At 36.7% G+C, this 19,134-nt stretch overlaps 1 protein-coding gene across 10 annotated transcripts in view; it reads right to left on the minus strand.

Moving 5' to 3' along the window:
• The window catches only part of mvb12bb (multivesicular body subunit 12Bb), a 264,229-nt gene that overhangs the window by 98,093 nt on the left and 147,002 nt on the right, over positions 1 to 19,134 (minus strand). For 8 of the 10 annotated variants that reach the window (XR_012383534.1, XR_012383532.1, XR_012383533.1 and 5 more), the window contains 3 exon segments: positions 17,858 to 17,954; positions 13,691 to 13,820; positions 10,023 to 10,130 (listed from right to left, as the gene is read on the minus strand). Coding sequence is in view for 6 of the 10 variants with exons in the window: in XM_073908970.1 (XP_073765071.1) it covers positions 10,023 to 10,130; positions 13,691 to 13,820; positions 17,858 to 17,954 (335 nt within the window). In the remaining 4 variants the exon portion in view is untranslated. 10 annotated transcript variants of the gene reach the window in all.

Below are 19,134 nucleotides of genomic sequence, written 5' to 3' on the forward strand. Positions count from 1 at the left end.
GTGATCAGCGTGATCCACAACGCCTGCCTTGCGTATAGTCATGCATTTATACGTTTGCCTGCTGTTTGTGTTGTTCTGCAATAAACTTCTGAAACATTAGCTGGCTTTTTTTTTTTTGTTCCTCTGTGTCGAGTTTCTTCACAGGTGTTTTGATTTTTTCTGAATGTTACCTTAGTGGCTAAAACTCACTCATGCAGAGACGGAAACAAGTGGATGTGCAACAACTTTAATCATAAGGTAAACACTAAACAACAGTTTACATTTAGAGCTGCTTTACAGTACTCAACACTTGTAAACTCTCACTCCAACAGGTCTGCGCCGCTCTCAGTACCACCCACACTGGTCACAGTTACCAAGCCGACCAATCACAGAGCTTGTGTTACATGTCATTGTGTTGTGTGGTTATATTTTTTGAGAGGTGCGTTTCAGCATCGGCATCAGCCATAGTGAGGTCTATCAGACCACGCCAAGGCTGCACCTGAGCATACATGTGCGCTTGACACAGATGTATAAATCAGCCTTAAGAATGAGTACTAAATTTATATAAAACAGTACCTTAAAGGTGACGTTGCATTTTCAGTTTCGCACTCGGGCATGCTTTGTACTCACACTACAACTAAACCACACTCTGATCCACCTCTTCCATCTGGGTCAGGGCTGGTCAACTAAACCACGCATAAACCCGCTACAGAGCACATGCACTTGTAATACTAACCAGGATATAGAGGTCAAACATGCACAGCACAGTTCTGAAATTCTAGTGTAAGTACACCCTTAGTCTGTTGAAGACAACCAGCATCTATTGGTTACTTAAATGGGTTATTGCTAGGGATGTAACGGTATTGTAAATACCGTCATACCGCAATATTAATTTTTTTTGATATTACCGAAGTCGCATGACTCGGTAAAACTATAGGTCTTCTGAGAAAATTTGCTCAGGCGAATGAAGCGAACGGCAGGTAGCTTAAACTCCATTTCCTATCAGCCCAGGCGTGGCCATAATCCTTTGCGGTCTGCTGTCGCTACAGATCCAGTAATGCGGAAATGGAGTGTGCTGCTAGTAGCGGAGATGAAAAAAGAAGGAAATGATCGAACCTAAAGCGGGTGTTGTCGCCACGCGCGTACTGAATAGCAGTGTTGTCGCGCGCGTTCTGATCAGCTGTGTTGTCGCGAGCGTATTGTAAAGCGCCGAGGGGGGTTGAGCGCGCATTCTCAAGAGCGGTGTTGTCTACTGAAGGGCTGGACGGAGGTTGTGTCGCGTCGCGGGGGCACTTTTGATCGATTTGGAAGGGCATTTTCTATCCAAGACTAAAAAGGGCATGTGCACTGCACAGGTTGAGCCCTATGTGTGCACGTGCCTGCAAGTTGGTGAATACGACTAATAGCAGTCATAGGGACTGCAGAAACACAGCACACTGTTCAGATTGATGCAGACATTGACTTGTACCGCAAAGAGACCTCTATCTCACTCATGGTTTGTCTTCTCAAGTGGGGGAAAGACAATCCACAACGTTACCCACTGCTGTCAACATGGGCCAAGTCATATCTCTGTCCCAGAATCCTCAGTCCCAGATGAGAGGGTTTTTTTCTGTTGCAGGGGACATTGTAAATACCCAGAGATACCAGCTTTTACCAGATTATAGTTATATGATAATTTTCCTTTAAACCCATCTCTATCTAAGTAAGTGAGTGAGTGATTAAATGTTGAATGTGATGAGTTTTCAACAATACTAAATTGAAACTTTATTTTTTTACATGGTTTAATAATTTTTTGTTATTAAAATTGAAGTTCCTGTTTCAAAGCTTACAGATAGATGACTAATTTGTATGTCATTGACACTTTTGGCACTTTTTTGGAGTATTTTCATAAGTTTTGTTTTTTCCTGTAAATGATTCAATAAATACCGTACCGTGACATTCATACCGAGGTATTACCGTACCGTGAAATTCTGATACCGTTACATCCCTAGTTATTGCTATATTGAAAACCAAAAAAAAAAAAAACACCTATTTTGATTAACCAACTTCTCTTGCTGTGGCTGAAAGTCTCATCTCTTTGGTCTTCATCCGGCAACCTGTCCTTGAAGGGTTTCAGTCACTAGGATGGCTGTTCATCTTGTAAAGTCAATGAAAATTGTAGTTACTCCTGTTGGTACAACTTCAAATAGTGATGACTTCAAAGTCTAGAAAATTGTAGGTTGCATTCTAATTTTGTTCTCCTAGTTCAACACCTAAAAAAGGCAATCTGTGAAAATGCTGCACATTTCATATTTCTATATGTCAAAGAAGCATTCAATATGCATGATAAAATGCAGAAGTGTATGAAAAAAACACACTTCACAAGCAAGACTTTGAAATTTCAACCAGGCAGCAAGGGAAAGTGAGATTTGAACAACTCTACACTCAGTAGTCTGCACACACAGTGATTAGTGTCCTTGTAGCCCGAGGCAAAAAGGTTTATTTGCAGAACCACCAGCATTCAAATTTAAAGGGCTCATTAAACATTTATTCCTTATTGACTATGTTTAAAACATCTTTCCTATAACTGTAAAAGGCATTTAAATTTGAGGGCGTCTTAAAAGAGTCATACAAACAGTAAACATTGATGGGACTGCTGAGTTTGTGTGAAATGAGGCGAGAACTGCATCAAACCTTGTAATGGGACTCGTGAGTGCAGGTTTCCTATTCTAAAACCTTACTTTGCTCCTTTTTGGCAATGTGTTCTACACCTTTTACAATACATTTCGGGAAACTACAAGTACAATGTTACATATATTACTATAAATAAGTTGAAGTTTAGTAAATAAGCACCCTGTAAAGTCCAATGTCTACATTCTGCAACTGCTTTTATTTGGGTAATATACCTGCATTTAATTTTGATACATCATATCAAAAGAGAAACCCATATTTTACACTGGATAATTTTTAAATGGTGTAAAAAGTATTAAACAATCTTACTAAGCATTGTCATGTAACACACTGAATAAAACCATGACCATTGTGTAGACAGAAGTGGTATAAATGGAGTCATTGTTTTGTACAGTGATGTTACTAGCTGCTAATATTGATGTTTTGACAAAATATTGTATGTAAATAACATCCAAGTTGGACCAACAACTGCTGCTCATTAGCGAAACATTAACCATTTACTGGTCAGATTAATATTACATTATTATTTATTAATAAAATGATTTGATGTGTCTATTTTGTGTCTAACATTAAATATTGAACTTTTAAAATACTGATTTATTTGAACATTTTTACAGAACATATTATCATCAGAGCATCTTCACACACCTGCAGTGTTTCCAACAGCACAGAAGAAAGGAATAAAATAAAAAGAATAAAATAAATAGGCCTGTCATATTTTTCTCTTCAATTACAAATTTAGATTACAAAACGAAATCACTGACTGAATCCCTTTAAACTGGCATAGGCTGTTTTTTTTCCAATCAATCGATCGATCTATCTATCTATCTATCTATCTATCTATCTATCTATCTATCTATCTATCTATCTATCTATCTATCTATCTATCTATCTATCTATCTATCTATCTATCTATCTATCTATCTATCTATCTATCTATCTATCTATCTATCTATCTATCTATCTATCTATCTATCTATCTATATATATATATATATATATATATATATATATATATATTCATGCATTCATTCATTCATTCATTTTCTTTTCGGCTTACTCCCTTTATTAATCTGGGATCGCCATAGCGGAATTAACCACCACTTATATCCAGCATATATCCAACGCAGCGGATGCCCTTCCAGCCACAACCCATCGTTGGGAAACCCATTTATACTCATTCATACACATACATACACTATGGACAATTTAGCTTACCCAATTCACCTGTACTGCATATCTTTGGACTGTGGGGGAAACCGGAGCACCCAGGCGAAACCAACGCAAACACAGGGAGAACATGCGAACTCCACACAGAAACCCAGCCGAGGGCTCGAACCAGTGACCTTCTTGTTGTGAGGCGACTGTGCCACCGCATTGCCGTTGTATATATGTATATGTATGTATATATGTATATATGTAAATATAAAAGCGGAGTATTGGTGCCCATGTAACTGTACTGTAGTGAAAGTGGCAGATGAATCTGTATTGAAAATGGTAGCCCTATTCTCTGCCTTTAAGTTACTTCCATAAGCCCTCACATTTCATAAGTTTGATGTGTTTCCCCCTCTACACGCAACTTTTGTAAACCGTCTGCTTTACATTGCTGTGTCAGAATCCTTGCATGTAAAATATAGCCATTCTTTACAATGCTTAGTTTAAGCAAATTTGATGAATGCAATCGTGCATGTTGATGAATCTGAAGGGATAACTCGCTCACCAGGTCCGCTGCACTGTGCGCGTTGTCTGTGTGTGTGTGTGTGTGTGTGTATAGTCCACTTAGAATCCAACACGGAAATCATTTTTGTTTGTTATTGGCATTGATTGTTTTGAAATTTAAATGGCACTTAAATGCCTGTGTTTTTATTTCTGTAATAAATACGGTGTTTGTTGATTAATCATGATCAATTACAAAAAAGTGTAATTATTTACGTAAATTTTTTTAATCATTTGACAGCTCTAATATATATATATATATATATATATATATATATATATATATATATATATATATATATATATATATATATATATATATATATAAATATATATAATATATATAATTTTTTTTCGTCAAATCAAATATCAATTCGATCTCTCCATGGAAAATATGCATTTAATTAATTTTTCGTTGTGATTCTTACATCACAAACCTCTGTCAACATTTAATAGAAGTCATTACTTTAAATAGTATGTCTTCAGCTTCTGATTTTACCTTAGAGCTTGTGTACTTTTATTTTCTGTCTCATTTGCGGTTCATGTGCATGCATCCTGCGCGTGATGAAAGACAATGACAGGGCGCATATGTTGACTTTTTGTAAAGTATAGGCTACAATAGCATATGACAAGTTTGTTGTTTACATATGATATTGCATTAATGTAAGTACATGTTATATAAGCTGTAAAATGAAAGCCCCAATTTGGTGCTTAGTTATTAGTATGCAAAAATCAAGAAAATCATTGGATTTGTTTGAATCCTAGATTAGACTATGTAGGCTAGTTTAAAAATGGATATTTTATAAGAACTATAAATAACTGTAATTTTCCAAGTAGAAAGTTTTGTTGGTTATAGACTAAATCATCAAAACTATAGCCTATTTGTTGTGTTTATGAGCGGTGCCGACTTGTGAGCGGCTTGTTTTAAAAGCAAAGCACATTTCAGAAAGTTTTGTTTTGTGGGTTCTTTCTCCAATTGTGCAAATAATGTTGTGTTTATGACGCAGATCCAGGACAGAGGCAATCAGCGTCAGTGCTGGTTTGGCATTAACTCATTTGTGTGAAACTGTGGCCAGCAATAGGCCTATCCTTCTTTAATTTTGCTTCATTGGCAAAATACGTCTGTAGGCACATGTGGTTGCACATGTCAACGTCCTGCGAGTTAACAAATATGTGTTGCACATTTATGCAGCCAAACTTACAACAAAATATTATAATAATATTTTTTTATTGTTTAATTGATACCATTAATTAGTTAAAAATGGACTCTTCCGGCTAATGGTTATTAAGAGCATCCCTACATTCAAACCAACGGACAAGGGCTACAATCCACTATCAAATGCATTCAATACAAGTGGGTGCTAAAAATCCTGAAAACAAGAAAAGTCCAACGACATCTCCAATAAAACACTTTGTTACCTCCCAAGCCTCTTAAAACCCAGATCTTTTTTCACAGATTCACAGATTGTAGTTGGACATTCACGTAGACGTAAAAGCATGAAATGTAATAACACAAAAGTGCACAGTCTGTGATTACAGCAGGTATTCGTGAGGCGCCGATTCGCGCTTGGAGGTACAATTTATTCTTCTCCAACTTGAAAAGTGGCTTCAAAAGAGTGAAGAATTAACAGGGTGAGACGGAAGTGTGTGAAAGTGTGGGACTGGATGCAGGACGGGCTCACAGACATCAAACGCTTCTCCCCTATAGCCGGCCTCACCAACCAAAAAAATAAAATAAAACAGCACAAAGGGCTTTATTCGAGCCACGAAACCACGGTATGTTTTAGAGCTCGGGTCTTGCGCAAAAGTTCAAAGAGCAAAAACTTCAGACAAGTGTTTCAAGTGGAGCCCACTGGAACATCTTATGCTCATGGTTGGATGAAAGCAACCAATGATAACGGAGAATTTATGTGAGAATTGGCCTGAGTCAGATTGGACATCATATTAAATTTGAAGTGAACAAAACTGAAGAAAGAACATAAAGATCGCTCGGTGTTGTACAATACTGTTGGGTTCCTGCGTGTTTGATCATTCTGCCAAAAATACAATGATAATATGTTTTGTCCACTGAAAATTGTAGAAAGACATTTTCTAGCGCACTGATACAAAATATAAGATTACTATAGAGCAAATCATGAAAGCAGACTGGTAAAATTGCTGCTTGCTTAACCCAGAATGCCCCTTTATGATAGTCTGGTTCATAAGTAGTATTGTCATGGTACTGAATTTCGATACCAATTGGTACTGAAATTTTAAAAAACATACATTTCTTGCTAACATTTAAGTGATGTTGAGCGCATTCTTAAACACCCATGATATGTCATTGTGTTCACATGCCCAACAGAAATGATTGGTCGTAAAGGTCATAAGTTCACTCTGGAGCTTTTTAAAGCCAGATCAGTCGAATCATCAACGTATCGCTCATATGTCAGCTCACTGACAGAACAGCTGATCTTCGCTGCTTTAAAATGCCCCAGTGTGTGTATCTGTGTTTGCACTTCGTGGACAGCAGTGAACTGATGACTTTCTTTGTCAATCACAGTGATTTCCATTAAGCACATGAACACAATGGAAAATCGGCAGTTTTTAGGAACGTGCGGAAATGGGAAATGGACGTTTTTAAAATTTCAGTTGTCTTTGGTATAATAGTATCAGTAGTAGATGTTGTGGTAGCAGTTGTTGTTGTATCAGTAGTTCTAGTAGTAGACTCTGTGGTAGTAGTATCAGTTGTAGCAGACGTTGTTGTAGTATTATCAGTAGTAGTAGTTGTTGACGTAGTACTATCAGTAGTAGAAGTCAGGGCTTGGCATTAACATCCGCCAACCTGCCAAATGCATGTATATTTCAGCTGTGGCGGGTTAAACAGCCGCTCCCACTAGCCTCTTTGGCTGGTTGGAAATCATTTGTAAATTGTAGCTTTCTAAAAAGCAGGGTTTAACAATAAATATGTTTGTGCAAATGTGATCTTAGAATTGAGCAGCAGCACTGATGACAAAAATAACTGTGTTCGTGCAAGCAAAAGAAAGCAGGTGAATATGGTGAATACCGAATGAGAGGATGATCGCTCGCGCGCACAGGTGATGTGATGCGCATGACTGTTAAAAAGCGTGTGCGCTTTCAATTATTTGTGCGAAGCAATCGTGCCTAGAGGAAAAGCAATTGCTGCGATCAGATCTCTTTGAAATAGACTGGACAAAAAGTGATAATCGTGCACCCACAGTCCTGCTGCTTTCAAGAGCTCAACTTAAAATATATCCTTTTGTAAGCTGCAGCGGTCACTGCTTTTGTTTCAATTATTCTTTGAACAAATTTTTAAGAGGCGTAACATTAACCATGTGCGCGTGATCATCCCTACATTATCACTTACTATCATTATCACTATGTTTTTTACCTGCTTACTTTTGCTTACAGTTATTTTTGTTTATTAGGTACACCTTACTAGTATCAGGTTGGACCCCCTTTTGCCTTCAGAACTGCCTTATTCTTTTGTGGCATAGATTCAACAAGGTACTGCAAATATTCCTCAGAGATTTTGATCCATATTGACATGATATCATCACACAGTTGCGGCAGATTTGTCGGCTGCACATCTAAGATGTGAATCTCTATTCCACCACATCCCAATGGTATTCTATTAGATTGAGATCTGGTGACTGTGGAGGCCATTTGAGTACAGTGAACTCATTGTCATAATCAAGAAACCACTCTGAGATGATTTGCACCTTATGACATGGCATGCTATCTTGTTGGAAGTAGCCATCAGAAGATGGGTACACTGTGCTCATAAAGTTTCTGACCATGGACCATGGTTTGACACAATGCTCAATTGGTACTAATGGGCCCAAAGCGTGATAAGAAAATATCCCCCACACCATTACACCACCACCACCAGCCTGAACTGTTGATACAAGGCAGGATAGATCTATGCTTTTATGTTGTTAATGCCATGTTGTTAATTCTGACCCTACCTTCTGAATGTCACAGCAGAAATCGAGGCTCATCAGACCAGGCAACGTTTTTCCAATTTTCTTTTGTCCAATTTTGGTGAGCCTGTGCAAACTGTAGCCTCAGTTTCCTGTCCGTAGCTGACAGGAGTGGCACCTGGTGTGGCCTACTGCTGCTGTAGCCCACCCGCCTCAAGTTTCAACGTGTTGTGCATTCAGAGGTGCTCTTCTGCATACCTTGGATGTGGTTATTTGAGTTACAGTTGCCTTTCTATCAGCTCAAACCAGTCTGGCCATTCTCTGACCTCTGCCATCAACAAGGCATTTGCTAGCACAGAACTGCCGCTCAATGGATATTGTCTCTTTTTTGCACCATTCTCTGCAAACCATAGAGAAAGTAGTGCATGAAAATCCCAATAGATCAACAGTTACTGAAATACTCTGACCAGCCCGTCTGGTACCAACAACCATGCCAGATTCAATTCATCCAATCCTGATGATCGGTTAATGCAATCTAAATCTGATGAAATAGCATGAAATAACCAAAAACACCTTTGAATCACAAACCACAATCAATCGTTAATGAACAGATTTTATTTTACAGTGCAGCACAGTAAAATGCTACGATTAAAATGCATCATAATCATGTGCACAGAGTGTGAACTGTGTGTCATCTAGTTGCTATTTAAAGTATGTAGAGAGGTACAAATCAGGCTTCACATTATTTGGGATGTTCGCTGACTAGTTTTTGTAGCAGAGCTCAAGTTTTGTAAACTAAACAACCAACAACTGCAACTTCCAAAGCAGTATGAAATATTAAACAGACTACATTGCCATATCTCAAATCCTTATAAGTTGCTCAGCAGCAAACTCTTGAGGTATTAGCACTGAACTAGCAAGCCTGTTGTAAAGGCACTGATATATGAGGCGGGCAAAGTTTGTCGAAAAAAATAAATAAATAAGCAAAACTCCATCTAAGCTTGGCCCTAACAACACAACAATGCCAGGACCTTCAGGCACGCTCAGATAAGTTGGCACCATCCGCGATCCACATGCCCTCACCAACCTCTCTGCTCCATCAACCATTGGAGGGGAGTCGTGATTGTTTATTTACTATTTACAGAGGAAAAACCCCACTACTTCCTGCTCATAAATAATTGACATGTTTGAGTTGGATGAGGTACAAAGTCACACTCGCTCTCTGTCTTCTGGCCTTCGGGCTGTGTGTTTGTGGTTTGTGTCAGACTGAACTCTCCTCCTGCTTCAGCACTTTCTGCACCCCGTGTCTGTTCTGTCCCTGCCGAACTCTAGCTTATCCATGGAAATACACTGAGTTCTCTTATGCTACATTCTGCTCAGCATGAAATTGGACATCCAATTTTTTGATTGTTGAGTGCACTGTAAAAATGCTGGGTTCCACACAATTTCTTCATTTTGTCCCAACACATATTAATTAAGTTAAATTAATCATGTTAACAATCTTAAGTAGATAGAACATAAAAGAATGAAGTTGTTCACAAAAAAAAACTTAAGAATTGTGTTGGTTCAACTCATATTAAGCAAGCAGTTTCAATAAGCAGCAAAAGCAATTGTCTTGAGTGTATCTCACAGCTGAGGAAGTCTCCTTGAAAATGAGCAATTCCTCCTGTTTAAGGATCATCCTGTTAAAATAGCCAATATAGCTTATGTCTTTTTGTTAGTGAAGTGACTTACCTGGCAATGCTACAAATACTTGTAGAGGTAGGCAATGTTTTCTGTGTTGTGTCATGCGACTTAGGGACTTTTCCCAGCTGGTACCAAATCCCCAAACCATTCAGCTCTCTGTGGAAAATAAATATGTATATGTTATAATACTACTGTATAAATTTGAAGTCAGAATTATTCACCCCCCTTTAATTTTTTCTTTTAAAATTTTTTTCCAAATGATGTTTAGCAGAGCAAGGAAATTTTCACAGTATGTCTGATAATATTTTTGCCTGATAACCCTATCCTGCCTAGTTAAAGGTGCAGTAGGTGATCTGCCAAAATGCTAGCCGCTTAGCATATTATCTTTGTACGGCGGGGAGGGACTGTGATTCAAAGCCACGCCTCCTGAAATTGCGAACGCGTGCATCCCGCACAACAGCAGACAACCCACTAGTTCATGTCATTCGCCAGTTAGTTAATGTTTGGCCGCCCGGCGGCGTGCAGGAATTACATTTATTACTAAGGCACACTTACATGCTATTTCAGAGCAAATATTTAGAGTAGCATGGTAAACAGAATAGGAAGACAAAATGAACCATTGAACCAATGTGAATATAAAACCAATTTCAGCTCAATAAACCAGGTTAGGCGGAATAGCAATATTTACTGATGTTTTGTTGTTAAACTAAATAAAAATCTACATTATCAATGCTGTCAAAGGTCCCTTATAAAACTGAAAATAGTCACATCAATCTTTCACCGGGAGATTTCAGTGGCTGAACAACAAATATGTCCATAAGCCATTCAAAACACAACAAAATCTAACATAAGCTTAGCCTGACTAAAAAGGTTTTAAAACAGAACAGTACCTGTCTAACAGTAATACTTCAGCTATGGTGTCGTCCTTCCTCCAGCGTGCAAAAGTAACTCCCATATTGATTCAGGATTTTCAAAACTTTCAATTTAGCATTTGATTTCACAGCGTCTGTGGTTGTCTAGTGAACGTGCGGCGCTCATGCAGGCAGGCACAAGCGAATGGCGGATCTACATGAACAGATGCGCAGAAGTCTGAATCTACATTTGCTGAAAGACAGTTTGAGCTACTTATCAGAATTATGGGAGATGTCGGCCCGACAATATTTAATTGGATGAACATTTTTTAGTTTTATATCTTACCCCAAATATAAAAATACATATAAACACATTTAGATTAATTACTATAATCATTACTATTAGACTGGAGAAACTTTAAACCAGCACAACAAAAAATGTTTCTAAAGACAATCACCTACTGCACCTTTAACCTAATTAACCTAGTTAAGCCTTTAAATGCCAGATTAAGCTGTATAGAAGTGTCTTGAAAATATATAGTCAAATATTATGTACAGGTTCAGATAGATTTTTTAAAAGAAATTAATAATGTTATTCTAGAAAGAACACATGTGAGTGTTTTTGAGCTTTGTGTTATATGCAAATAAACACTGCAAATGAACATCCAGTTAATTAACAGTTTTTTTTAATTTTGTGCTTTCTGTTTATTTACAGTTGTTAATTGCATTATGGAATGTTTATCTCTGCTCTGTCAAATTTTGATGTTGGAAATTCAACTCTACAGTTTAACAAAGTACAAACAAAGAAATAATGCATAGAGAACTAAGTTCCTAAAGGCTGCACAGTGGCACAGTGGATAGCACGTTCGCCTCACACCAAGAAGGTCAAAGGTTTGAGCCTTGGCTGGGTCAGTTGGCGTCTCTGTGTGGAGTTTGCATCTTCTCCCCGTGTCCGCTTGGGTTTCCTCCGGGTGCTCCGGGTTCCCCCACAGTCCAAAGATATGTGGTATAGGTGAATTGGGTAGGCTAAATTGTCCGTAGTTTATGTGTGTGAATAAGTGTGTATGGATGTTTCCCAGTGATGGATTGCAGCTGGAAGGGCATTTGCTGCATAAAAACATATGCTGTTTAAGTTGGCGGTTCATTCCGCTGTGGCGACCACAGATTATTAAGAAACTAAGCCAAAAATGAATGAATAAATTCTTAAAATAACAGAAAATGCACTAGCAGCTTATTACAAGGTTTTTGCAGCATAATATACAACACCAACCCAGACAAAATATCACTTTAAACTATTACAAATGTTCATAAAACTTTTCAAGGTTAAAAGTTGTTGGAAGTAAGATCAAAGTCCCATAATGCGATTCAAAAGCATAAATAAGTGGGGGGAAAAACATGAATCACAAAAAATATAAAAACTGTCAATTTACAGATATTATTTACAGTGTATAATTTCTGCGGACAGTAATGTTTGTTTATCTGACTGACTGACTGACTGACTGACTGACGGACGGACGGACGGACTGACTGACTGACTGACTGACTGACGGACTGACTGACTGACTGACTGACTGACTGACTGATTAATTGATTGATTGATTGATTGATTGATTGATTGATTGATTGATTGATTGATTGATTGACTGATTGATTGATTAAAATGCATTACATTTTGCAGGAAAAGTGATAACTATGCACTACATGTTCAAAGGTTTGGTGTCAATTTCTTTTTTATTTTATTTTTTAGAAAGGACATGTTAAATAAGTGTTAAATAATAAAGTGTTAAAGTGTTAAATAATAAAGTGGTATTTACACATTATATGGTAAAAAAGTTGGGTCACACAATAAAAATTTGATAATAAAATAATATTTTTGATAATAAAAATATTTTTAAAAAGCTGAGATTTCTACACCATAAGCTTTCTTTAATGTTTACTTTGTTAGGATAGAACAATATTTAGACAAGATCCAACAGTTTCAGGGTTAAAAAATAATATAGAATATGAAACATAAAGAGAATTGTCTTTAAAATTGTCCAAATGAAATTCTAAGCCAAGCAAAAAAATAAATAAAAAGAGATTATATATATTTAGTGTAGTAAATTAAAAAAATATTTTTCACTAAACATGGACTTTAATTAAAATTCGAATGATTTTTGGCATAAAGGAAAATCCATGCAACATAACTCCAGGGTCACGAATGATTAAAAGTAACAGTAAAAGTAATTTTCATATAAGTTACAAAAATATCTTGAATTATTTTCTGAGCACTTATAAGCATGCAGAACATTCTATTAATCAATAAATCCCGAACAATATTAATAATAATAACAGTTAACTAATAGATTAAACATATATGATAAAAATACAATACCCATAATATTTGTTTTTAGCAACAAATCACCATATTCAAATCATTATGTTAAAATCTAATACATAAACCTGCAAACGCCCTATACAGACATCTTCCTACTCTATATAGTATGAAGCATAAAAAATTGTCATTCAAATACCATCTAATACCTCTAAGACATGTCTTGGGTGGCTTTAAACACAGTTGGAAAAACTACACAAGAAAAGCAGGTTCCCATAATGCCTATAGCAGGCCGCAGGCACTGTGGGGCACCAGAGGAAACACAAGCCGGTCAAAAAAACACCGGCAGACCAGAACAACAATCCACTTCGCTTAAAAAATGACGATTCAGACAGCATTATAAACATGGCTCCAGGATATTTACTTTGGTACTACTTTCCCCCTCAGAGGGAATAGTGACTGAAAAAACATCCACATCAAACGCACACAGAAATAACTCTCATGTTTGTGATACCAGCATGCTCGCTTTATCCAGATATATGATTTCTTACCCTATAAATGTATAATTAGCGAGGCTGTGCTTTGATTTTCCCTGTATAAGCACATCGCAGATCGCCGTATCAGTGCTGTTTCGGGGGACGAACTTCACACACAGCCGCTCCTTCCTCAAAGCCTGTTCCTCTGAGACAGAAAGAGAAATAACAGTCATAACATAAACAGCCCTCGTTATATCTTTCATTTATCAGCAGTCTAAAAACATTTACACTAGAATCCATATGTGCCTTTATATCTTTCATAGATTCTGAGCTAAAATCAATGCGTCAAACTTATTTGCTTGACCTGCTTGGGTTTGGGAAGACATGTAAATTATGACACAACAGTCTGTTTTTATAAAAAAAAATTATATTTCCTAATGGTGTATTTAGACAGAGATATGTGCATTAATATTTGAACATCTTATAAATGCAACATTATGTGCCTTGAGGATCAATAAAAGGTTATGTATGAAATTACATTTTAAAAATGCGTTTGGGTGCTGGATGTGATTTTTATAACTTAAAGGATACACTTGAGTATATAGAGAGTTGACTGAGAATTTCAAGAGGAATTTTATCTGATCCCAGAGGAAAGGGTAACCTTTTTCTGTTTAGGGAAGTTAGTGGATTTTTTGTATGAGATTGACTTGATGTGTGGATTATTTGTATGAGATGAGATGAAATTAGGCATAAATAGTATACACCTAATCAGAACCATAACTGGGTGATTACTAGCATGATTATTTTGCACAGAAACATATGAACGATATTATACAGTGCTCAGCATAATTGACGACATTTTGTATATATTGAAAAAATATATATATATTGAATATTTCTATCCATTTCTCAATGAATATAAGCATTTCATAATGTATTTTGGTGCATTTAAACAAAACAGATTTATTAAAATATATTTATTAAAATAATATTTTAGTCACCAAACATATTTAGAAATTGAAAGATAATACAATTAAATTCAATAATTACAATTATTTATTTCTTTATTTATTTTATTAAATTTTTTTGCTTCTCTTGATTTTTTCTCTTTTTTAAATTTGTATTTAAGATTTTTTATAAAATAAATTTGGTTGTACTTGTTTTTGGACTGTTATCGTAAGTTATTTATTAGATAAGCTCCAGATTTGGATTTGGCTGACTAATCTAATGTATATGCACACACATAACATTGTATAGCTTCCTATTTAAAATATCAATTTAAAAGATAGATTTATGAGGGGTGTACTTATATATGCGGAGCACTTTATAATTACTTAATTTTTAATTTTTTATTTTAAATGTTTTATTTTTGTATATGTTTATGGATACAATTATTTATTTATTTATTCATTCGTTTAAAATATTTGTCATTTATTTTAATCTAACTGATTTGTATATATTTATTTATATTGTATATATTCAACCTATTTAGTTATTTCATTCAATTTTTGATAATTTAGTTGAACTGTATTTAATCACATTTCTTATGTGATTAAATAATTTGTTAACGGCTGATGTTACTTCTGCAAAACAGACATACTTCTATCAAAAAAAATTAACAATGACACCAATCCTCCCTTTCTCTTTAAAACATTTTCCTACCTCCTCTGTCCTCCTCCTCCACCCTTATCTTCCACACTTACTACTGATGACTTTGCTACATTCTTTTGCACCAAAACTGCAAAAATCAGAGCTCAATTTGGTGCTACTACGACAAACAGGCAAGATACACAAACAACACCACATACACTCACCTCTTTTTCTCAGCTCTCTGAGTCTGTGACCAAACTTGTGCTATCTAGCCATGCAACCACCTGTCCACTTGATCCCATTCCCTCTCATCTCTTGCAAGCCATTTCTCCTGCAGTCATACCAACACTGGCTCACACAATTAACACATCTATTGACTCCCCACTTCATTTAAGCAGGCTAGGGTAACCCCACTGCTAAAGAAACCCAACCTGGATCAAACCCTACTTGAAAACTGCAGATCAGTATCCCTGCTTCCATTCATGGCCAAGATTCTGGAGAAAGTTGTGTTCAATCAAGTCCTGGACTTTCTTACTCAAAACAACATAATGGACATAACAAGCAATCTGGCTTTAAGAAAGGCCACTCAACTGAGACTGACCTGCTCTCGGTCGTGGAGGATCTCAGACTGGCTAAAGCAGACTCTAAATCATCAGTCCTCATCAAAAGCTGCTTTTGACACTGTAAACCACCAGGTCATAACTTTTCAATCCAGATGCATGGGGCAACCATTACTGCATCCAAAACGGTGAAAAGCCTTGGAGAAACAATTGATGACCAACTAAATTTCTCTCACCACATTTCTAGAACTGCTCGATCTTGCAGATTCGCACTCTATAACATCAGAAAGGTCCGACTCTTCCTATCTGAACATGCAGCTCAACTCCTTGTTCAAGCTCTTGTTCTCTCCAGACTGGACTATTGCAACTCTCTACTAGCCGGGCTTCCAGCTAACTCTATCAAACCTCTTCAGCTGCTTCAGAACGCAGCAGCACGAGTGGTCTTTAATGAACCTAAAAGAGCACATGTCACTCCGCTGCTCATCCATTTTCACTGGCTGCCAGTTGCTGCTTACGTCAAATTCAAAGCTTTGATGTTTGCTTACAAAGCGACTTCTGGCTTTGCTCCTTCTTATCTGCTCTCACTTATGCAGATTTATGTGCCCTCCAGAAACTTGCGTTTTGTGAATGAACGTTGCCTCGTGGTTCCATCCCAAAGAGGGAAGAAATCACTTTCCCGAACTCACTCGCTGTCTTCAAGAAACGACTAAAAACTCAACTATTCTCCACTTCCCTTCCTAATCTGCAATTGCCTCTCGGGTTCTACCGCTATCTGTATAACAAAAAAATAATAATAATAATAAATAAAATATTACTAATGTTTTGCTTCTTACACTTTACATACCTGAAACTTGCCTACAGCACTTATTCATTGTTGCTCTTATAGTTGTGTAAATTGCTTTCTTGTCCTCATTTGTAAGTCGCTTTGGATAAAAGCATCTGCTAAATGACTCAACAGACAGACAGACAGACAGACAGACAGACAGACAGACAGACAGACAGACAGATAGACAGATAGATAGATAGATAGATAGATAGATAGATAGATAGATAGATAGATAGATAGATAGATAGATAGATAGATAGATAGATAGATAGATAGATAGATAGATAGATAGATAGATAGATAGATAAATAGACTTCATTGTGAGGGTCCCCAGAATAAAAGCCCCTACACTAAGGAGCTAAAACTACTTCCTAAAAAATAATAAATAAATAAATGAATGTCCCTATTTCCCCACAATTTTTTTTCCAACAGACAAGCTAAAATATGTATTAATATTTAAAACCCTTATAAATGCAACCTATATGCGCCTTAAGCCCCAAAACATCACAGCAGTATATGAAAGCCCATCATAATTACATAAAAACGCCACTGGGCGCAAGAAGGGAATCTTCAGCATCAATGATATAACCGACGTGACTGAGAATGAAACCACAATACAGTGGCGGTGGCATCTATTAAACATGACTTTACCACAATAAAGCGGCGCATTAAAATCAGCACCCGACGAGACTCCATCTTCCTTTTTTAGCAATTCCTACCAGACTGGGCCATATTACTCCTGAGCCCGTCCCATTCGTTTCGAGGCGGCGTCAGGGGCGAGGGCTGTGTAAATGCAATAATAATGAAAATAATAAACATGCTGCCCTCACTCCCGATGCCAAAAGAATATTGCGGTGAGAGGAGAAGAGAGAAGACGAGAAGGGGAGAAATACGTAGCACTCAAAAAGCACTAAAGCATCAAGGGAATGCATTTCATTAATATTAGATAACCACCATCCACTCCCGCTCTGCACAAATAAATACATAAATAAATAAGCACATCATAAAGAAAAAGCTGGGTTCTGGCAGAGATAAACAATGACTCATCGTTCTCCTCTCCTCCTTCCTCCGGGGCAAAATGTTTATTTTACTCGCTCGCGCTATCATAAATTAAGCTAAACCTGAGCCCATGAAACATTCACATTCACAAGCTCTGGAGAAGCGCTCCCTCAGGATGACTACAGAGAAGAGAGAGAGAGAGAGAGAGAGAGAGAGAGAAAGTGGATGAAAAAGAAAACAGAATTTTCTGAAGGAAACCATGCTTACGGGTATCCATGGTGTCTTGGATGGGAGTGAAGCCCTCTGGCAAACAGTCCTTCAGGTCCATCAGCTTCATATCCACCACCACGTTGCATAATTGCTTCTGCCACAAAATGTAGGGATATAATCATGATTATACCAGCATTATGCCAATGAAAGCACTTTTCAAAGACTGTTTGAAACCAGGCGTGTTTCAATTATGCATGAATCACACCTGGGTCTGAGACCAAAAGTGGATTTTAAGCATCAAAACAATTCAACTGTAATACTGATTTAGTTTTCATTTCTTTTTCAGTGTCTGTCCTGATTTAATTATAGATATTTGTTTTTTATCTAGCATACATTTTCACTCACAAAAGTGTTATTATTTGTAGTTTTATATGGCAATTTTTTTTTTTAAATTTAGTTTAAGGACAGATTTTTACTATGGCACCCGCTTTGAATGTTATCACTCGATTTAATGAGCATTATCAGTGGTTATCAGCTGATAGATATGGGCCAGTAGGGGCCTTCTGCCCTTACTAGTAGGTTCAGAAGGCTGTTATCATCCATTTACATGGTTAATCAGCTATACTAATAGAGAAGACCCCTGATCCAGATCTGTTTTTACATTACTGTGATGGCTGAGTTTAGGGTTGGGGTATAGGGGTAAACGTTAATAAAATACAATTAACGGGAAATTTAATAAATAATATTCGTTGTTAATCAGCTATACTAACAGAGAAGACTCCAGATCCAGATCTGTTTTTACATTCCTGTAATGGTTGGGTTTAGTGTTGGAGTAGGGGTAGACGTTAATAAAATACAATAAATGGGAAATTTAATAAATAATATAAATAATTCTCGTTGTTAATCAGCTATACTAATAGACAAGACTCCAGATTCAGATCTGTTTTTACATTACTGTAATGGTTTTAGTTTAGAGTTGGAGTAGGGGTAGAGGTAAATAAAATATAAATAATGGGAAATTTAATAAAAAATATAAATAAATTTTGTTAACTTCCAGATGCAGCCGTATGTGATCTATAGCTAATTAACCATGTGGATGGATGATAACAGCCTTTTAAGCCTACTAGTAGGCCCATATCTATTATCTCATAACGCCCATTCAATCAAGTGATAACATTCGAATCGTCTGACTGTGGACCCTTTTCACAAGTTCTTGAAAGTTTTGATATATAGATTTTTTTCTAAAGTACATTTATAAAGCTATTGTTTGTATTATATAATCTTTGCATCAAATTACAAAAATACTTGCAATACTGTTTGTAATGCAGTTTTGT

The sequence above is a fragment of the Danio rerio genome, chromosome 8, assembly GCF_049306965.1.
Source record: "Danio rerio strain Tuebingen ecotype United States chromosome 8, GRCz12tu, whole genome shotgun sequence".
NCBI classification, from domain to species: Eukaryota; Metazoa; Chordata; class Actinopteri; order Cypriniformes; family Danionidae; genus Danio; species Danio rerio.